Here is a 22,733-nt window from a genome sequence, read left to right on the forward strand (position 1 = left end):
ATAAAACTATACCGGTTTATTAAGCCGAGATGGCCTAGTGGTAAGAACGCGTGAATCTTAACCGATGATCGTGGGTTCAAACCCGGGCAAGCACCACTGAATTTTCATGTGCTTAATTTGTGTTTATAATTCATCTCGTGCTTAACGGTGAAGGAAAACATCGTGAGGAAACCTGCATGTGTCTAATTTCATTGAAATTCTGCCACATGTGTATTCTACCAACCCGCATTGGAGCAGCGTGGTGGAATAAGCTCCAAACCTTCTCCTCAAAAGGGAGAGGAGGCCTTAGCCCAGCAGTGGGACATTAACAGGCTGTTACTGTACTGTATACCGGTTGACATCATATAGAAAAAGGCACCGAACTGCGTTGTATTTGCCTATATATAAATTAAGTACTATTATTTATTCTATCCTGAATAAGGTTTTAATAATGATAGTTAAAACATCTATAAAAATTGCTCACAACATTCGTTACTTTACAAAACAAAAAATCCACACACACTACAAAAAATTCACGTAATTTGTAAGATATATTGTGTTGATCTATTGTGTTGGCCGATAATGATGAACCAACAAGATCTAACGATATACGACGCATTTAGGGAGAACGCGATACATTATTGCGCAAAATATTGCTGCTATGATAGGGCTTAGGTCTGTATGTAGGCTCTTTGATTTGCTTCCGTGATTTGTCATCATAAGATGGATTTATAAAAAATGTAATACATTGTAATTAATTCCATTAATTTTTCAAATTATAAAAATGAAAAGTTTTTTAATTAACTTAATTTATGACATCAGATTACGTTCTTCGGACCATTGCCAAATTAGTCTAGTCAAATTATTAAGATGTGAAGATTTTTTTTTTTTTTTTATAGAATAGGAAGGCGGACGAGCATATGGGCCACCTGAAGGTAAGTGGTCACCAACGCTCTTAGACATTGGCATTGTAAGAAATGTCAAACATCGCTTACATATCCAATGCGCCACCAACCTTGGGAACTAAGATTTTCAAAAAAATCCACGTGTAATCTAAGTAATTTTTTTTTCTTTAAATCTCCATTGTTCCCTTTGCTTGTTCGCTACAAACACTTCAGACTTTTCTGACCTCGAAGCATTAGAACAATGTTATAATACGAAAACGAGAATTTAAAGAAAGATATATTTTAAAAAATAAATAAAAACGAACATGTGATCATTTTATGAGTTTATCATAAGCATTCACAATCACTTCAGTCTGCTAACTTTGTTATGTATTTCTGATTTATTCTTTTTTCAAATATACCTTATATTTGTTGAAAAACTCTGAGCACCTCGCTGACTACCTGGCTCCATAACACGCTGAGCGACATTGAATTTGTGGAATATTTACTGTTATAGTTTTGGCACCGGGTTAAAAATCGTCATCACGAAATATGATCTAAAGAACAAAGTGCAAATTGTGTTATTAAGATAACAACCACAACACAAGGCTCACGTATGTGATATTATCGTTTTACAATCTTTAAAAATGTCTATAATAAATCATCACAAAAATACAAGTTGGTTAATACTTATCAATATTTTTTTAATAATGTTTCTTATTTTTTATTATTCCTTGTATAATTGATATTAATGTTCTTATTTATTTTAATTGTTAAAGTAGCTAACACAGTTAAGCAGAAATTAGATACTTATTATAAAAAACTAATCAAAATATAAATAAATATGAGGAGGGAAATGTAAAGATATAATTGAAAATATATTTAAAAAACTTAATTAAGTAACAATTTTTATTATTAAAAAAAGGACTATACTTGTATAAAATAAAAATATGATATGATATATAATAATTTATTTTTATTTGAACTCTAGTCAGTTTTATAATTTTATGTTTAAAATTCCAGGTAACTTATTCCATCATCACGGAATTATTCCGTCTTAATTAAGAAGTAAAATGATTTATATTCTTTAAAAAGAATAGACAAGATAGTAAAGTAACAGTAGAAGTTTTTTTTATAAATGTAAAAAGTATTGAAATTTTAATAGATTTTATAGTGTTTATAGTAAAATACTCACAATTCTTTTATTTTCACAATCGAAAATGTATGTATTTTAACAATTGAATATAATACATTTGGGTGTTACCGGCGATAATTATTTTAAGCATATTTTGCTCGACGTATCGACCGAGTTAAGCCGGTCGATATTAAAATTTAAGTTACGAGCTGAATGAAAAATCTCTCCGTTGATAGTATAATAATTTAATTTACAAAACAAACTTTAATTAGCATATTATAAAGATAAATATGATACTCGAATCATATTATAGGCAATATAATAGAGATATGCGAATAAATGAATTAGATCAGTAATCGTAGATTTAGACATTAATTGACTAAAACGTAAAAGAAATAAAATATTTAAGCCTTCTTAAAATGATATCAGAAATCACCTTTCTGGTACACAATTTTAGTTTGTAGAAAAAAAGAAATAGCATAGAGGATTTGATAACACAAAAGAACGACAATTTGGGGTATATAGTAGAATAATAGTTTAGTTTTATTCTCAATAAAAATACGTTACGAAAGTCACGATCTCTTGGGGTGGTTTAGTGTTATTATAGTTACAGAAAATGGATGTAATAATTACCTATATGTCGAAAATGGAATGGAACCATTATTTAATATTAAAGCAGAAAAAGACGTCGTATGTAATAAAGTAAACTAGTATTCGCCCGCGGCGTATTAAGCGGGTATTATGTAAAAAAAGTAGCCTCAGTAGCCAATTGGAGTTCAAGCTTACTTCATATCAAAATCGTTACAGTGGTTCACCCTTGACAGCATAACAGACAGACGGATTTACTTTCACATTTCATTTATCAGTATAGACTTTCATTACGTTGAAAATAATATTTATTTCAGTCCACGGGATGATCAATGCGTGTTACATTCCAATTCACGCACAAATATATGATTGTAATTCTATCTTTATTATAATATATAAGAATTTGATTAGATAATGCTGTGTATCGAGAGTAATATAATTTATATAAAATCATTATCATTTTAAGTTGTATAAATACTGAGTTTTTTCGAATTGTAGTCGTACTTGTGAATTGGTAAGTAATGCGTAGTAACATTACATTACAATTACAAATATTAAAATTAATTTCGTTATTAATATTTTTGTTTTGATTGATTCAGAATATATGACATTAAATAGTAATACACGAGATATTTCAAAGTTTGCTCATTTTAATATGTAATTTATGGACTGCGATAATATTACTTTGTCTATTATGTTTTGTTGTTTTTTCATAATCAATTAAAAAAAATAGTTATCCGCAATCATTTGTGTTATGAATGACATGCATACAAAAAAATTCTCCTTGCATTTTAGACTACTTTTTAAAAATTAATACAATTTTACTATTTCAGCAAAAAACACAGCAACGATGAAATTTTTCGCTATTTTTGCCGCCGTCGTGGCTGTTGCCCTCGCACGCCCGGGCACAAGCTCCTGGACTCTGCAGGAGCTCTCTGATGCCCTCCAAAACCCCAACGTAAACCCAGCAGTCGTGCCTATCTTGGAACATGCTTTAAATGAAATCATGACCGCTCTTTACAACGGAGAACAAGTAGTAAGTAATATATAAGTAGATTTAAAATAAAATAATAATAGATTTTTTTTCTTTGCTATATTTTAAAATGAAAGAAGTTCTAATTTATTTTAATTTTTTTTTGCAGGAAAGCGTCTTCGTGCCTCTGCCCGCTGATGTCGCCGTCATTCCGAGCCCTGTTGCTCCTGCACCAGTTGTCCCCAGCCCAGCTGCTTCCAGCCCTCTTGTGCAGATCATCGTCAACGTTAAAAGCCAGCAGCAGGTTAATAAAAAGTATTTATTTAGATGTTTCATTCACATTTTTCGAATTTCCCTCCGATTTATTTATTAGTCTTAATTAATATAATAGTCACGTGTTTTGGTATTTTATATATCAGATATAATAACGCAAGTTGTTGTTTTAAAGCATGATTCGAAACGATCATTATAAGATAATTTTTATTAGCTACAACAAACTACTATCACGTCACTCCACGTTCAAGGTGCGCATAAGTCGTAATATTCATTATTGTAAATTAGGTTGCTGAAGTCCCTGTAGACCCTACACCAGTGTTGGTTGAAGAATCTGCCGAGGAACCTATCGCAGATCCCGTTGAAGTTGTTCCTGAACCCATCATTGTCAACCCCATTGACATCATCGCTGTGAACCCTGTCGATACGTGGGGCCCTGTTGGTCCTAGCCCTGTCATTGACAGCGGAGATGTCGGACCTATGTAAATAAAAATGTATTTAATAAAATATTTGAAGAAAATATGTATACTTTTATTATAATATTTATGACACAACACGCTTCCATTATTTTTAAAATTACTTATGTTATAATAATAATATCCTGGGACATTATTCACACAAGGCTTTCTGATCCCAAACTAAGCAGAGCTCATACTATGAAAACTTATATACTACATAGACTACTTTTCTTTTGTAAATTCATACTTATATAGATAATTACACTAAGACTCAGGAGAAACAGATATGTTTATGCACACAAATGTCTGCCCTGGGTGGCAATCGAACCCACAACCTTCGGCATGAAAGGCAAGTATCTACCAATCACACAAACCGGCCCGTCGATTTATTTAACTTAACCTAAACATTGTATTAATGTTAACGGTTGTGTTGATGTAAAAATGATCAGCATCAATATCCATTCTGGGCTCGATCATCTCCCAGAGTGACCTTACAATGACGCGTCCCCTAAGGTCACAGGTTGACAAGAGGCACTTTGATTCTAAACTCCCGAGTAAGACATCTGACAGTGCTTGGGATACAGTAAAGTTTGGTTAAAATTGGTGGCTGCCTAGGAAGAATGCACTTACAGACAAAACTTCAGTGCGTATAACCAGCCAGGTTAAACTCAAAGCAGAGGTTAAGCTATGTGACAGTAAGTGGGTGTTAAGCATGTATACACTCGGTATTAAAGAGTCGTAGGTAGTTTAATATAAATGATCTTGCAGGATTTTTTCGTAATAAGCACTTGTAGGTTCAATGAGATTCAATTTCTCGATGTGATCTTAAGCAATTAACAGCGGTCTTTGCCTTAAGTTAACGTCTGAGTACGTGGTGTATCACCGAAGATGGGATTTTGCAAAGCGGAGGAGGATCTTCAAAATCGTGTAGAAAAACACGATCATTTAAGGTCTACGACGTTACAACAATGCATGATGCACGCAGCAGAATCTTATTGGTGGTAGAGTTTTGTGTAAGCTCATCTAGGTAGGTACCACCCACTTATCAGATATTCTACCGCAAAGAAGCAGTACTTGTTATTGTTGTGTTTCGGCTTGAAGGGTGAGTGAGCCAGTGTAACAAAACCAGAGTAAAATTAAGATGTTATGTCCCTTGTGCATGAAGTTAAACTGGCTCACTCACCTTTCAAACCGAAATAGAACAATGCTAAATATTGACTACTACTTACCCGGGTTGCACAAAGTCTTACTACCACGTAAAAAGTAATATAATAGTTTCATTCTTAACTGATCAGAGTTATACGGGCCGCCTAGCGGTCTGCCTAATGAGTGTACATGAGTGCTTTTTCTTACACAATTCAATCTTATTTAATAGTATTATATAAAATATGTATATATATTTCAAAAATATGGTTATATTATTTGATAATGAAGCAGAAAGACAGTTTTACTGTTTTAAAAAATCTGCATATGTTTTGGAAATTTTTTTATGATTTGTCGGGATAGTGCATCCGTATAAATACCCGCAATAATAAAGAATTGTAATTCTATCTTTATTATATTTTAACTAAGGAATTGATTAGATTTTTATCTGTATCGTCATTTTAAATTGTATAAATACTGCGTTTTTTGGACATGTAATCATATTTGTGAACTCTCATACTTGGTAAGTAACGTGAACTGATATTTTAATTTCAATATTACATATATTAAAATATATGATGTTTTTATATTTTATGTACCCAACACTTAATATATTTCCTTCAAAGTGTTCTTCCTTATGATATTATGTAACTGTGATAATATTTATTATGATAATTATTTAAATTAGTAAACATACGTACGTAATTCGCTGTTTTAGCAATAAAAAAAAGAAAGATGAAATTCTTCGCTATTTTCACTGCCATCGTGGCTGTTGCTGTCGCCCGCCCGGGCACAAGCACCTGGACTCTGCAGGAGCTCTCTAATGCTCTCCAGAATCCTAACGTCAACCCAGCAATCGTGCCTATCTTGGAACATGCTTTAAATGAAATCATGACCGCTCTTTACAACGGAGAACAATTAGTAAGTGAAATAAAAGTAAATTTAAAATAAAATAACAAGTTGGCTTTTTTCCTTGTAATATAATATTTAAATTAAAATAAGTAGGTCCTAATATATTTTTATCTTATTTGCAGGAAAGCGTCTTCGTGCCTCTGCCCGCTGATGTCGACGTCATTCCTAGTCCTGTTGTCCCTGCTCCCGTTATCCCCAGCCCCGCAGGCTCCAGCCCTCTTGTGCAGATCATTGTCAACGTTAAAAGCCAGCAGCAGGTTGGTAAAAAGTATTGTTGGTTGATGTAAATGTGAATACATCAATGAACTTAAATGCGTTAGTAATTTTTTGAGGAATATGAGTCCCTGTGAGTTTTTTATTTCGTTAATTTTGTGATATCTTTGTTCATTACTCGACTTCAAAAAATGAAGAGTATCTCAATTCGGTATATTTCATATTTGTTTTTTTTACCTTAGAAATCCGCCATTTATGAACAGATTCAGAAAATTGTTTTTGCTGTTTGGGAGGGCTTACTACCCGTTTTGTCTCATATAAATTTGAAGAAAAAATAACATTATGAAAAAATAATTGTTTTTGAGTGAATAAATAGGCGAGGAATTTTTTTATGGGTTTTTGTTTTTTAAGCAGAATAGTTTTTTTTTATATTAGCCAGAAATATAATAACGCAACTGTAGTTCTAAGGTATGAATATATCATATAGTTATAATGTTTATTGTTGTAAATTAGGTCGCTGAAGTCCCTGTAGAACCTACACCGGTGTTGGTTGAAGAATCAGCCGAAGAAGCTATTGCCGATCCCGTTGAAGTTATTCCTGACCCAGTGTTGGTTGAAGAATCTGCCGAAGAAGCTATCGAGGAACCTGTTGTAGTTGTTCCTGAACCAATCATTGTCAACCCCATTGACGTCATCGCTGTGAACCCTGTCGATGTATCCGCACCTCCCGCTCGTCCTAGTATTATGAATCATTGAAAGCGAAATTGCCCGAACTTTGTAAATAAAAATTATCAATGGTTAAAATAAAAGACCTTAAGCAAATATGCTGTTGTTAATTATATTATAATATAGCTAGTACATCAGTAGTATGTAGGTTTTTTATCCTATTAGTGATGGTTCTCTACTTCACATAAGAAACTAATATACCCTTTTTTAATAATGTTTTTTCAATGTATTTGAATAGCAATATTAAAAATTATATAGTATTTTAAGTATCACGTATAATAAACAACCTTTCTATGTCAATACTAAATACTAATTTATCATCAGGAACACGTTTACTATTAAAATATGTTTGACATTTGAAATGTATTCATTGGCGGTGTGTTTTAAAAGTTTATCTTTAGTAATTATACATAAGTAGTTAGTAATAATACATAATTTAAAATTGAGGTCTTCTAATTTTTATACAATACATTTTGCAGTTATATTAAATAGCAAATTATATAAATTTTGTATCTCGCATTTTTTCTTATTATAAAAATTGCTTTTTTATTTACATAGGATCAGCTGTTCTGACATTCACAAAAGTAACTTTAGAACTTTTGTTAGCAAAACAGTTTTATTACGATTAGCCTTTGAGATAAATTTATGTTTTTGAAGCAAATGAAAAACTTTAATATAAGTAATTAGTATAGATTATCTTTATCTGATTTATTTGTTTTTACCTAATGGCGATAAGAAATTTATATATTGGATGTAATTAAAACAAGTTATGTTGCAGTTCAATTACGCTAATATAAAACTACAAGTAACTAGTTAAAAACATAAATAATTTATCAAATATTTTTTAGCAATTTTTTTATTTATTTATTATTGGTAGGCGGACGAGCATATGGGCTACCTGATGGTAAGTGGTCACCAATTCCAATTGGGAACTAAGATTTTATGTCTCTTGTGCCTGTAATTACACTGGCTCACTCACCCTTCAAATCGGAACACAACAAGTCCAAGTACTGCTGTTTTGCGGTAGAATATCTGATGAGTGGGTGGTATCTACCCAGACGAGCTTGCACAAAGCCCTACCACCAGTAAAGCTAATGTCAAACGCAATAAAAAGTCCTAATTAAATTTACAATCATTCAGAATTTCATGTTTTCTGTAGTTATATTGTTTAGTTGGTGATCAGGTTTGAAATAATACATAGGTGTTGTTTTTTATCAAAAAATTCCGACACATCAATTTGACAATAAACTCTTTTAATTTATGTTGTTAGATAAAATTCAACTTATCATTATGAAAACGTATAAATAGGTAATTAAGTTTTGAATTTATTTAATATCTGCAAGACAAGAAGTAAGTGCCGTAGTTCCTTATTATATTAAACTTTAAATTAAATTTTGCAAATATTTATTGATGTGGTATTTTTTCTTGCTGTTATTTTTCCTACGTTTTCTCAGATAATTTAATCAAGTGTTGTTAAGTTTTGTACATTACAAATAAATATTTCTTTACAGGATATTAGTTCAAGATGAAATTGTTTATTTTACTTGCCGCCGTCGTGGCTGTTGCTCTAGCCCGTCCAGGCACAAGCGCTTGGACTCTGCAGGAGCTCTCTGATGCTCTCCAGAACCCCAACGTAAACCCTGCGATCGTGCCTGTCTTGGAACATGCTCTAAATGAATTGATGACTGCTCTTCACAGTGGACACGAATTTGTAACTATAATTTAACTTATATTTAAACAAAAATTAAACATTTCTTTCTATTTCTTATAAGAATTTATATAAACGTTCGTTAAAAAGCAGAAATCAATATAAATGAATATTTATACTTTAGTAAGTAGTTCTGCATACGCCCGAGAAAGGGAGTTAAAGAAACAAGTATATTTGTCCTTTAACATGAACATTTTATGTACTTATATATCTATTGGATCAAAAGTAAAGCCAGAGCGGGTAGCTATTTTTTTTTTTTTTTTTTATAGAATAGGAAGGCGGACGAGCATATGGGCCACCTGATGGTAAGTGGTCACCAACGCTCTTAGACATTGGCATTGTAAGAAATGTCAACCATCGCTTACATATCCAATGCGCCACCAACCTTGGGAACTAAGATTTTATGTCCCTTGTGCCTGTAATTACACTGGCTCACTCACCCTTCAAACCGGAACACAACAATATCAAATATTGCTGTTTTGCGGTAGAATATCTGATGAGTGGGTGGTACCTACCCAGACGAGCTTGCACAAAGCCCTACCACCAGTAAAGCTAATTGTTTATAAATTATATATTAAATTAGTTTTTATGATATTAAATTACAAAAATTAAAAGAACTAACTATAACGTATTTTGCAAGATTTTGTTTACTTTTTTTATAATAATTTTGTTTACTTTTTTTATAATAATAATGTGGAATAAGCTCCAAACCTTCTCCTCAAAAAGAGGAGAGGAGGCCTTTAGCCCAGCAGTGGGACATTCACAGGCTGTTACGGTACGGTTACGGTTTTTTATATTATTTTTAATAATTAATATATCGTATTTTTAGGAAAGCATTCACGTACCTCTGCCTGCTGACATTCCCATCTTAGTCGACCCTGTCATTCCTTCCCCCGTCGAAATTCCCGCTGTTTCAAGCCCTCTCGTGCAGCTCATCATCAACGTGAAGAGCCCACAGCAGGTAAAAAAAAACAATTGACAACTGGTATTTATTTGTGCATATTGCATTGATGTATTCGCAATTACAAATAAAACGTCATTCAGACTAAATTAATTCGCAAATATATCTAAATATTTCTTTTATCACAAAATAAAGTATAAAAAGGTCTGCAAAGCCACTGAGCGAATCTAGTGTGTTGTTTAATCTAATGTGCTGATGATTTGTGATGAAATAAAATACAGTTTCTTTTTTTTTAAATTGATAGGCGGCCGGGCAAATGTGGTGACCCATTGTGAGTTGGTATGTGATCACAACCACCCATAGATATTGCCGCTGTAAGAAATATTAACTATTCTTTACATAGCCAATGCGCCACCAACCTTTTGACCTAACGTGTTATGTTCTTTGTGCCTGAAGTATCATTGACTTCGCAGTTTCCCACCGGAACACAGCAATATTGCTGTTTGACGGTAGAGTATACGAAGAGTGGTCACCTACCGTAGCTATCCAGACGGGCTTGCAAAAAGCCCAAGTTTTTTTATTGGAATCAAAGTATATGAATTACACTCTTTTATTATCGATATTATGTATATATATAATATATATTATTGTTGTTACATTATATAATTTACATTTAGTGAAGCATCAAACAGACATTGATTTTATATGGTGTTAATTAGGTAGCTGATGTCGGCACCGCTCCCCCGGCAATCATTCCCGGACCAGAGGTCAACCCTGTAGATGTCATCGCTGTCAACCCTATCGAAGTTTAATGATCAACAATTAACAACAGGCTACTTGCAAATATATATAATTTCAACTTTGTATATAAATTATATATTTAAAAAAAAAACGCTTTTGTTGGTTTTATTTTTAGGCATTACGAAAATACTATCTATATACCTCACCAAACAAATAAAACGTTAAACATCTGCCTTAAACTACTATATTTCAAAATATAATCCTATAAATAAACCTTGCCTTGGTTATCTTGCTTAAACTAAAACGACACTGAAGCTCTATTACAACATATTTTTTAATTGACATCCACCCACCCTGACACACACACACATACACGCACACACAAGTTATTTTTTATAGTTCATATCACTGTTACTTAGATCGTGTTTTTTTCTGATTGATAGTATGAAGTGTTATGGAAGATCGGGCCTTCACAAGTACTAGTGTCTGTCGATCTATTATTAATTTACTTGGTTGACCCCACTATGTATATATTGTATCTTAATTAATAAAAAATACATCGTTTTTATTATAATAAATTATACAAGGTAAACCTTGTACTATTAAAATGTTATTGTAAAGGACTTTAATCTACAATTTTATTATTAGCATGAATATGGAAAAAAACCGTTGACCTATCTCAAAGTCATATCGATTTGACTTGCACAGGATGATTTGATGATAATATTCTATTGACATATCGATAAAAACGTCTATAGAAATGCACTGTCAATATAAATATGTACCTATAAATATGTAGCCATATATATTATCATTCTATACATCACACAAATGTTGTCATTGTATAGCGTGTGAATATACACACCAATTTATCTCTTTCTGTCATCAGCAATTTGACATTGGAAATAAAAAGACAAAGTATTCCGTGACTTTAAAAGAGCATTATAACTTTTATAAAGATATTATAAATATAATGTATAACATATAACGACAACATTTTAAGTATCATTGGACCGATATCCAAACATCATTTAGAAGGGTACTTATAAAGGTACATCATTACTTTATTGAAAAAAAAAACTATTTATATTTGGATTATCGTGAAAACTATAAGCTTTGTAAATAATGATAAATGAACAAACAAACAATTAACTACTCATTGACTGATTGATTTTAGCGTTTTGCAATAGATGACAATTTAATAGATTTTATGTTTATTTAACATTATCTAAATATCAAAGAATAAGTGACTGTCTAACTGACATATTAACGCATAGCCGTAGCTACTGGGGCTACTGCCGTCAAAATTTGCATGAGGGTTCCTTTTACACAGTGGGTTAGCACTAACGAAGGATTTTTGAAAATTTAACCTGTAAGATAGAATGATACAGGGAATGAAATTTTTATTAAAATCCTTCATTTTAGAAGGAAGAGCTTTGGAAAATTGTGTTTAGCAATTCTGACTTATGACGCGAGTAAAGCGCTCTATATGGCATTGCTTTGTGCAAGCCACTCATCAGATATTCTACTGGTTATCAACAATACTTAGTATTCTTGCGTTACGTTTTGAAGGATGAGTCAGCCAGTGTAAACACAGGCACAAGGGACATGACAACTTCGTTCCTAAGGCTGGTGGCGCATTGACGATGTAAGGAATGATTCCATGGGCGGTGGTGACCACATAACATTAGCGGCCACTCACCCTTCCGCTTACTTATAACAGGAAAAAAAAATTGTATAGCACGTATGTTCGATACTTTCTATTTTTTCTATACACACTACTAATTTTATGAAGATTTATAAAAAAAACAGGTATTCTGAATTCACTAAAGAATTACTTATTGGAAAGCAAATTAAATATCCTATTGAGTAATACTAGTTCTAAGTACGATTGACCAAAATCTATGAATCACAAAACAAACAACTGAATGATGAAATAGTGATTATGTCGATAAATTGATGATAAGCTGATGGTTCACAATATTAGTATATAATTTATAATAATATTTTATGTTAAATTAGATTTTATATAATAATAGTACAAACAACCGAACTTTTAAATGTAGTTAATATTTATTTTACCTTAATAGAAATTTAAATTCAAATTTATTTTATCAACTAAGAATCGTTACTCGTGTGAGGGTTAGGTACACTATGACCTTTTCTGTATCCCTGACAACGTGTATGCAACCCCATGGCCCGTGGGAGAAGCTGCGTGCGAAGCTGTAGGCGAAAACTAGTACTATATGAATCATAAAATAAACCAAATGATGAAATAGTGAATTTGCAATGATAAGTCAATGATAATTCCTTTAGGTGACGTTAACATCACTAAAGATAGTGAAGTTTTACTTCAGTTTTGATAAATTGGGAATCGAAAGATAGATGAAGTATAGACAAACAGAAAATAAGGAATGCGAAAGTATTGTATAATATTATTGCAAGCATTTTAATACTATTATATGCAATTATTAGGTAGCATCTTATGTAGTATGTAAGCATTCATTTATTCTTTTCTTTAGCTTTTTTTTACTAGAAACAAATTGGAGCTTTTGAATAATATAAGTAGCAACGTCAAGTATGAATTACTAAAAGCGTGATTTTATTAAGATTATTATTATTTTACTACTATTACTAATTACGATTACGAAGAAATATTTAGCTATCTATGTATAATAAATGTTTCATTGAATACTGCAAATTAATTTGATAGATTTTTATGAACCGAATATTTTTTATGAAAGATTGTAATTTATTTTTATTTATTCCAAAAACGAACGACGAACTTGACTCCTTTTACTTTTTCGAACGAATAAAATTCTCAAGGAGACAATTATTTCTTGAAGTAACGCTAAAGTCTGTCAACATCACATCGCTGCTGTTCTTCTTTAGTTGAAGAAGAATCGACCATAAATTACCTTAATCATTTCAGTTACGTTAGGGGGAAAAACAATTATATCTAAAAGTTTAGAAAATTAGAAATATATTTGCGAGAAAGTGCAAATGCTTTAAAATAAGGTTAAGAGTAATTTTCACACGAATGCCAAAAATATTGAGTTGCGATTATTTAGGGCACGTTTTATCAGTGGGTACTTTGATGCGAAAAATGAATCGTAATGTGTGACTTTGATAAAGTTTACTTATCAATTTTTTGACACGCCAAGCCCACTTTTATCTTGAGAGCCCTTATTGTTTGTGATTTATAAAAACAGCGTGATATATACATTTACGTCAGTCGTCTTGCTCCGAAGTGAGGTATTTGAAGTAAATTTGTACATCGAAATTATTTGAAATGTGAGTTATATTTTTTTATTATTTTTGTACGTCTAGAATATTTTAGTATCCTGCATAAAACTAACATATATATTGATATTTTGAGTAAAATTACTGTTTTATTACTTGTATCTTTATATATTTTTACTGATAGTATTTTATACCGTTGTACTACCTTACATAAATACGTATTAAGATATATTAATATCCAATGTTCTAATAAATCATAATAAATGTGTTATCAGTCACCGATTATCTTATATATTATTTATGGACGTATATAAACTGAATTATGTTAATAGTTTGTAATTTAATAAAACACGAAAATCATATAGATCCATCGAAAATTTGTTTTCGCTGGATACGTCACAATAATTTATAATATATTTTAAGCTATTTTAATGTTATATTACTCTGTATTAGGATAAATCATCTACATATAACTCTATTAAGTCAAAATAAATACACAAACTGTAATTTAGTATTCGAATAATTAAAGTTATTCTCAGTAGAATATACACTTCGAATTGTAGTGCTATTCTTTAAGAACTTACTTAATTGTTCAACCGTGAAATGTTCACAACCAACTAATGATGTTATACTATTTTGATGCGTGTATCCTTAAAATGTTATAATTACTATGGTCAATGTCACTCCTCTCTTCTCTTTCTGTCCTCAACAATTTGACATTTAAAAAAGTGCTTGAATAGCGAACACGGTTGTTCAACAAGTTAACAAGTTGTTGTTAGTTTCGAATTTAAAAGTTTTTGTAAGCACATTTTGATAAACTATAGTTTTTAGGACAACATGATTGATTCTCTGTTCGTTTAGACGTATGTCCATTGCTGTTTCTTTCAACTCGCAATGCTGAAGTGCAAATTATACTGTTTCATTTGATCCGTAAAAGCGTGTTAAACAATTGATTTTTACCAAACTCAAAATCATCAATCAAACAATTAACAAATAAATGTTAACAATTCGATAAATAAATTTTCGGAAATCGGCTTTCCGAACATTTAGTCTTGTAAATTGTATTATTTTGTTTGTTATCAGATTAAGATTATAGAATTGTACGTATAGATTAGGTTTTTCAAAATTATGCATATTTTAATACTATTTAAAAATTTTTTAAATTTATTATCATAAATACCGAATGGGTACAGATTGTAACCAATATTACATTGGATTTAGAATATACGAAAAACATTAATCAGTGCGGTAAATAAACGGTACTTACAATAATTAACAAAATTAATAAAATAACACAATTAGAATTATAATTAAAAAAATGTGAATCATCAAATTCTTCTACTTATACTTATTTTCTGAGCTTTAGTACTCATTTTTGTTATAAGTTATCATAAATTAATAAAATAAAAAAATCGATGGCATTGCTAACGGTACAGGCATCAATTGACGTAAAACTACGCTTATAACATAAGGTCTTATTCAAACAGCATTTGAACTAAAAAAAAACGTTGAAATATTTTTATAAATATTCGTCATCTGTTCTTAAAACTATCTGCCTCATTGACAATTTTGATATTATAGATAAAACATGTAATTTTAAGGACTTACTTGTTATCTGAGGTGATAAAATATTTTTATAATGATTTAATATTGAATTGTTGTTCAATTGACAAAATTAACACAGAGTAATGTTTAGTTAGAGAGATCATTTTTGTTTTATTTACATAGTTAAATTCTCGTCTTGCCTTCATTTGTTACAAACATATAATTAAATAAAAAGTCATGGTTTTGTTATTTTCTAAATAATCATTTATAGTTCTTTTATACAAACCTACCTGTTCCACTTATAGTTATTATATTGTTCCAGAGTAAATCATGTCCGTTCCAACAGTAACTGTCAACGAGCTCTCTCAGGGAATTCAGGACTACTCTTCCAACGAAAGCGTAAAAAATGTATTAGAAGGGATTCTAAATGATTATATGGACCTACAATACGCCAAGGAAACTCCTTACACAACAGGCAAAGAAGTTATACCTTCTGGATCTACCATAAAAGACGTGGAAAACAGTATTGATAGTGACGCAGAGCAGAAATTCAAGGATATCTTCGTAAAAATTTCGGAAACTTACAAAAGCGGAAATTTGACACCTCAGTCGGAAAACGATGGTACTTGGGACCCTAAATACAAACCCGTTTTAGTTTTCGTTACCCCTAATAAGTAACTTAAAATAATTTATCATGTGCCTTACTTAATGTTATTTTATTGTTTATTTATAATTCTTCTTTAATAAATTATTATTTAAATTTCGTTTGTTTTATTTTGAATATGTTATATACGCTATATATTAGACAAAGAAATAATAATTTCCTATTGCTATTTCCAAAAAGAATATTTTAATGATTCTTTCTTGATTACTTAAAAAAAACATGTTTTGATGCGCAAGAAGTCGTATGTTTTTGAAAGTATTACATTAAATATAGTCCCAAAATCGCTCTGAGTTTATGTCATCGTTTCTTCTTAATAAGTCTGAGGTATTACTTCCTCGGTGGTAGATTTTTGGCAATCAATAAGCGAATGTAACTCTTCTATATTGAATAAAGTTTTTGACTATTCGAAAGATGTTAAACAATACCCGCAGTTTTATATTTAATGTGACAAGCATACAAACTTGCATATTGATGAGAGAAATTACTTGATGCCAGTGTTTTGTGCAAGCTATTTTCAGTAGTCAGTAGTCAATAACAGCCTGTGAATTTCCCACTGCTGGGCTAAGGCCGCCTCTCCTTTTTTCGAAGAAAAGGTTTTAAAGCTTATTTCACCACGCTGTTCCAATGTGGGTTAGTGGAATACACATATGGCAGAATTTCAGTGAAATTAGACACATGCAGATTTCTTCAACATGTTTTCCTTCACCGTCAAGCACAAGATGAATTATAATCACAAATTAAGCACATGTAAATTCAGTGGTGCCAGCCCGGGCTTGAACCCGCGATCATCGGTTAAGATTCACGCGTTCTTACCACTGGGCCATCTTCATCATCATCAGTTACTGTACTACTGTACTGTATTTAACCTTATGTAAGGTTAAATATTTTTCAAATAATATTGTCTATTTTAAATATTTCAATCGGTTTTTAACCGCGATAAAAAGGTATAGTTTTTTATAAAAAGTCTATTACATCGTGACCGCAATACAACTATAACATTGTCTGATAAAATAAATAAAGACTGCGGTTAAAAATAAATAAATATATCTAAAATATAGAATACACGTAACGAAAATTTTAATTGTAATCATAAAAATCGGTCTGGGTCTAGAGGTAATATTTTTTCTCTTAATTCAAATTTTACGTTTATTTACTGTTAAAAAGAAAACTTTTTAAAATGTGTGTATGTACTTATCATTCATCATTATTATTATTATTATTTTTTTTTTTTTCAGCCTTTTGCCGTCCACTGCTGGACGAAAGCCTCCCCCATAGAACGCCAACCATCCCGATCTTGGGCAGTCCGCATCCATCCCGAACCTGCCACCTTTTTTAAATCGTCGGCCCATCTTGTCACAGGGCGTCCTACACTACGTTTGCCTAAGCGTGGTCTCCACTCCAACACGTGTCGGCTCCATCGGCCATCAATGCGCCTGGAGACATGACCAGCCCACTTCCACTTCAGCGAGCTAATTCTAAGCGCGATGTCGGTGACTTTAGTTCTCTGGCGAATGTCCTCATTTCGGATTATATCTGCCAGAGAAACCCCAAGCATCGCGCGTTCCATTGCTCGCTGAGCGACCCTAAATTGGTGGACCAGTCCTACGGTAAGTGTCCACGTTTCGGCACCGTAAGTCATTACAGGTAGGACGCACTGATTGAAGACCCTGGTCTTAAGCGACTGTGGGATCGACGATTCAAAAATATGACGTAACCTCCCGAATGCCGCCCAGCCCAAACATATTCTTCTTTTAGCCTCCTTCTCAAAGTTGTGCCGGCCAAGTTGTATAGTTTGGCCCAGGTAGATATATTCCTGCACAACTTCAAGTGGAGAGCCATTTACGACCACTGGTCTCGGGGATACATGACGGTTTGCCATAATTTTGGTCTTTTCAATGTTCATCCCGAGACCTACTTGTCTTGAAGAATCGCTGTATTTATGTACATAAATACATACACACATATAACCTCCTCCAAACCTAATCCATCTTAGAGCAATAAAATTAATTATAAAAAAATATATTTTTACGACGAACAGTTTATTAAGTATTTATAGTATTGCTATTTGTAGCTGTAATATCGGAAAACTGTCACGGTTATTTAAAAAAAAACTAATGATATTATAAGTAATTCAGTAGAATAAAATTTTATATGCTCATAATATCACATTAATAACTTCCCTATCATATTATAGACATTCCGTGTAATAAGATTACGAAGCTCATATAATAAAATATGAGTTCAATTTAGCTATTTACTTTATTGGGGAAATGATGATGATAATAAATGTGACGTTACATATTGTTATAATAAATTTTCGGTAAATTCAGTGAAATTATCATTCTGTACTGAACCTCAGAAGGAAACTAAGGTGAATATGTATTATATTATAACAAAATAAAATACAATTGAGGTGTGTGAAAAGTCTTTTATTAATTAAATATTTTTTTGATTTCAGTGAATCAATAATAATGAAGGTATTTCTGCTATCTTTGTTGGTGGCAGCCGTCGCTGCAGCTCCTAGGAGTCTAGAGGACAAACTTGAACCAGCTCCGGTTCTTTTACCTGCGCCAGTTTTACCTGAAGCTGAATCTGTGTTTGTACCAAGCCCTGTACTATTACCTGCACCAGTTTTACCTGAAGTAAAACCAGTTCCTGTGCCAAGCCCTGTACTTTTACCTGCACCGGTACTTCCCGTTATTGTGCCCGAACCCAAACCTGTTGAAGAACCTTCACTACCCATAATCGTAGAAGAGGCAGAAGAGTCTGCACCACAAATTCCTACTGGTGAAATTTACAACGATGGTACTGTTCAAGTAACCCTTAACGCTCCTGAGCAAAGTTACCTAGCTTCTCTGCAGTCTTGGTTCAGCATGGTATTGAATTACATCAGCAACGGCATGACAACTTCTCAGCAAATCGTCTAAAAGGTTTATTCTGGTTATAAGTATGACGTTATATTTGTTTTAAAAACGATTTTACACCGGTCACAAATAAAATGTATTTTATTAGTAATTTGTTTTTTTATTTTACTTTAGGAGTATCCTAGTCTTTCTTGCCGAATTTTGACCAAGGAAACCTTCTCCATGACAGGGGATATTGTAGTGCACATGTGTGTGTGTGTGTAAGTGTGTGCTCTCTCTATTCTCTCATCATCTTTATCAATAACTTTACGCGCTAATGGCGTGGGATTGAAACAGTGCCAACTTCTAAATTTTGAACTAACCATATTTTTCTTACCTGTGTTTAACCTGGGTTTTTAACTCAGGGCCTCAAGAACTGAAGCAGTAACAATAAAACGAGATAGAATGGTTCATATAATCAAGAAACAACATACTATTTCTTAATTTTTTATACTTTATTTTGTTTTGTATTTTATACTTTTTGTCACTTTTGTTTAATTTACCATTTAGTATTCGCAACTAACATTAAACTTTTAAAAGACGAATGTTTTAGAAGAGGAATTTTTAAAAAAATCGCTGATTTATTAGATAGTACAGTCAACGTAAAATTTCGACATCGAATAAGGATATAGTTTTGTAACTTTTCATTTTACTTTTAAATAATTATTACTGATATTAAATTTAATAAATAAATGAAATAAAATTGACGAAAAATATTCTCGCGTCGCTTTGGATCTGAAATTAATTGATAAATTGTTAATATTCAGCTGTGCAAAATAACTATTACAAATGAGTTGGCTTTCGTCTACAAGTATTTTATCCAACCTTAAACATATATACATATTTTCTTTTTTTTATAGAATAGGAAGGTGGACGAGCATATGGGCCACCTGATGGTAAGTGGTCACCAAACGCCCTTAGACATTGGCATTGTAAGAAATGTCAACCATCGCTTACATAGACAATGCGCCACCAACCTTGGGAACTAAGATTTTATGTCCCTTGTGCCTGTAATTACACTGGCTCACTCACCCTTCAAACCGGAACACAACAATAATAAGTACTGCTGTTTTGCGGTAGAATATCTGATGAGTGAGTGGTACCTATCCAGACGAGCTTGCACAAAGCCCTACCACCAGTAATATATTAATGTAAAACCTCACAGTAAGGTAAATAGTTTTGAATATCATGTTTTATTTTTAATTATTAGGTTCTTACATATGAAATTGGCGTTTTGTACGGGAGGAATATAATTTGCAGTTGCTGACAATAGATATCTCCGTAATCGTTTGGCTAGATTTTAGAAAGCACTCACAAGTAACTTTTTCTAAGCCAATTTTCGTTTAGGGCAGGATTTGGCTGGGTCTTCAGGGTTTAGCCATTGCGACGAGCACTTCCGATTATCGTACAGTATCCACTTTTCATCACAAGTAATGATTGATTTAAAATCCCTTCATTATTGTGTCGGTTGAGCAAAGTAACACAGCAGTCGATGCGTGTTTGCAAGTTTGATTCACTCAATTCATGAGGTATCCATCTTTCAAGTTTTTTTACTTTCCCGATTTGCTTCAAGTGGATTAATACAGTTTTATCACTTACCCCAAAACCTGCAGCTATATCTGAAGTGCAAGTGCTTTGTGATGTATCCACTTCCACAATAGCCTTTAATCCTTCATTTTCCACTTTGGTCTCCAGCCGTCCACGGGGTTGTTTCTGAAGGTCGAAATTTCCAGAACGAAAACGTTGAAACCAAAAACTTACCGTGCATTTCTTTTGCGACACCATCGCCGTACACAGCATTAATCCTTCGAGCTGTTTTTGCAGCACTGGTGCCACAGTAGAACTCGTACTCGTAAATATACCGATATTTCATGTTATCTGTTGTGCAATAAGCGACGCCAAAAAAAAAATAATGAGGAAAAAACAAAATGAATGACTGTTTTCAAAACTCAAATGTACCAGCTAAATGAATTAATAAATTTGAATTTGAAATTCTTAACCAAAGAGGAGTTATTTCAGATCAAAGTGGTCAGTACGACAAAACGCTAATTTCATATGTAAGAACCTAATATTTGTCATTAAGTAACGTTAGTAGTAAAAGTAAATAAATATTATGTTTATATCAAATAATATAATAACATAAGTACAACCTGTTTTGAAATCGCGCATCTATCTATAATAATAATAATTTATTTATTTAAGTAACAGAAACTCAATTGCAAAATTACAAAAAATAAAACAGTTTAAAGTTAACAAAAATAATAAAAGAAAATAAACATTACCTGATACTACAATCTTAGAAGTAATAGTTTACTATAGTATACTGCTCTAGCCGAAACTACACCAGCGGTTTATAAATGTACAATCTAGTCTGCTAGCAATCATGTTAAGGATTTTGTTGGAGCTGGCTCGCAACTTTCGAATCAAGGAAGCACACCTTTCTCGCATTAATGCGTAAGAAAAAAAAAACTGAAGTCAAAAAACGTTCAGAACCGTTTTCTTCTCTGTTTGTCAAAAGTTTTTCTACTTTTATTTATTTAGAAATAATAGTAGAATAAAAAGGTTTCACAAATAATAATACACACAATTTACATAGGTATGTTTTCTTCAAATTTTCGATAATGATTATGAAAGAATTTAGACCAAAATTAGTATACTAACTTTACAATTGATTATACATTATTTCAAAAATATTATAATTTCATTTGAAAAATTAAACAAAGAACAATGCCAGAAAGAACATAGAACATCGACTCACCCTTAAATTAATATATACCCTAAAATGTAATGTTAAGTAAGTTATCCTCAGGGAAAAATTTGAAAACACAGCTATCACATATATATGCGTTAGATTGAAATATATAAATTGTCTACTATTAGGTGATAAATAATTGAATAGTTGATAAATACGTATTTCGGATAAGAATTTTTTTTTTTATTTCGTATATTTTAACGCGCGATTTTTAAACCATAGTCCTGTCCTCTTTTAATTTTTAAATTACTTTTTTCATATTAAAATATGGATTTTTACGAAATTATTGCAGAACAGCAAACGAAAATAACGAACGGTCTTGTGTTCATGCGTTTTTTTTTTTCATTAATAAAAAAATTTAGAAACAAACATTTTTATTGTTATCTTTGCATGTTTTTTTTTGTTATCAACAATGTTTGAATTGCCCGAAATGTTGCGTTGAATCTAATTAATTTCATAATTTTCAGACCTTTTGGTTAATCCGTGACAAACATTTTGACTTAGTTTTTTATTCTTATATAAAAGTGTTTGAAGGATAAAATTTCATTAGTTTTTTCCTCTGAGCTTCAAATACCGTTTCAAAGTGTAAATAAAATATGAAGTGCCAGCATATAAAGCACCCCCAGAAGTGTCTAAAACTCATTAGGACGTTTTGTCCTAAATAAACCAGATTAGCTAGTGTAAGCTAGGTAACACTTAGCTCGGTAAGAAAGATAAGCAAAACATAATTGCGCAGAAATACTTTTAAAATGTTAATTATTATTTTATTAATTACTATTTTATGTTTTTTAATCCAATCTCTGTATAGTATTAAATCAAACTTTAGAGCTCATTTTTCAAGTTTTATAAAAATCGTTTAATGTTTATTTAAAAATTTAAGCCGAAAAGTCTGTTTATAACATAATACAGGACTCGTTACTCTTATTACTCCTAATTTAATCATGCGATAGTTTCGTTTTCAGAATTATGAGTACAAACTAAGCACTTGAAAG

At 31.8% G+C, this 22,733-nt stretch overlaps 3 protein-coding genes across 3 annotated transcripts; all 3 read left to right on the forward strand.

Annotated features, from left to right (window-relative positions):
* The first annotated feature begins 3,429 nt into the window (after nucleotides 1–3,429).
* Nucleotides 3,430–10,705, forward strand: LOC126774735 (calphotin-like). The gene is made up of 9 exons (XM_050496272.1): nucleotides 3,430–3,622; nucleotides 3,729–3,863; nucleotides 4,121–4,314; nucleotides 6,165–6,354; nucleotides 6,468–6,602; nucleotides 7,072–7,297; nucleotides 8,856–8,995; nucleotides 9,822–9,953; nucleotides 10,613–10,705. The coding sequence occupies exons 1-9, from the start codon at nucleotides 3,437–3,439 to the stop codon at nucleotides 10,703–10,705; spliced, it is 1,431 nt and encodes a 476-aa protein (XP_050352229.1). The 5' UTR covers nucleotides 3,430–3,436.
* Nucleotides 10,706–13,873: 3,168 nt separating this feature from the next.
* On the forward strand, nucleotides 13,874–16,100 carry LOC126774911 (uncharacterized). The gene is made up of 2 exons (XM_050496570.1): nucleotides 13,874–13,928; nucleotides 15,745–16,100. The coding sequence occupies exon 2, from the start codon at nucleotides 15,753–15,755 to the stop codon at nucleotides 16,098–16,100; it is 348 nt and encodes a 115-aa protein (XP_050352527.1). The 5' UTR covers nucleotides 13,874–13,928; nucleotides 15,745–15,752.
* Nucleotides 16,101–18,360: 2,260 nt separating this feature from the next.
* LOC126774895 (magnetosome-associated protein MamJ-like) lies at nucleotides 18,361–19,013 on the forward strand. Its single transcript, XM_050496548.1, has 2 exons — nucleotides 18,361–18,457; nucleotides 18,545–19,013. The coding sequence occupies exon 2, from the start codon at nucleotides 18,558–18,560 to the stop codon at nucleotides 19,011–19,013; it is 456 nt and encodes a 151-aa protein (XP_050352505.1). The 5' UTR covers nucleotides 18,361–18,457; nucleotides 18,545–18,557.
* Nucleotides 19,014–22,733: the final 3,720 nt, after the last annotated feature.

Source organism: Nymphalis io, chromosome 17 (assembly GCF_905147045.1).
Source record: "Nymphalis io chromosome 17, ilAglIoxx1.1, whole genome shotgun sequence".
NCBI classification, from domain to species: domain Eukaryota; kingdom Metazoa; phylum Arthropoda; class Insecta; order Lepidoptera; family Nymphalidae; genus Nymphalis; species Nymphalis io.

Excerpts from the sequence above, each read along its gene's own strand:
- LOC126774735 (XM_050496272.1), top strand. The coding sequence starts at position 3,437 with ATGAAATTTTTCGCTATTTTTGCCGCCGTCGTGGCTGTTGCCCTCGCA. Across the intron at positions 7,298-8,855 it reads CGCACCTCCCGCTCGTCCTA|CCCGTCCAGGCACAAGCGCT; the intron begins GTATTATGAATC and ends CTGTTGCTCTAG. Across the intron at positions 8,996-9,821 it reads TTCACAGTGGACACGAATTT|GAAAGCATTCACGTACCTCT; the intron begins GTAACTATAATT and ends TCGTATTTTTAG.
- LOC126774911 (XM_050496570.1), top strand. The coding sequence starts at position 15,753 with ATGTCCGTTCCAACAGTAACTGTCAACGAGCTCTCTCAGGGAATTCAG.
- LOC126774895 (XM_050496548.1), top strand. The coding sequence starts at position 18,558 with ATGAAGGTATTTCTGCTATCTTTGTTGGTGGCAGCCGTCGCTGCAGCT.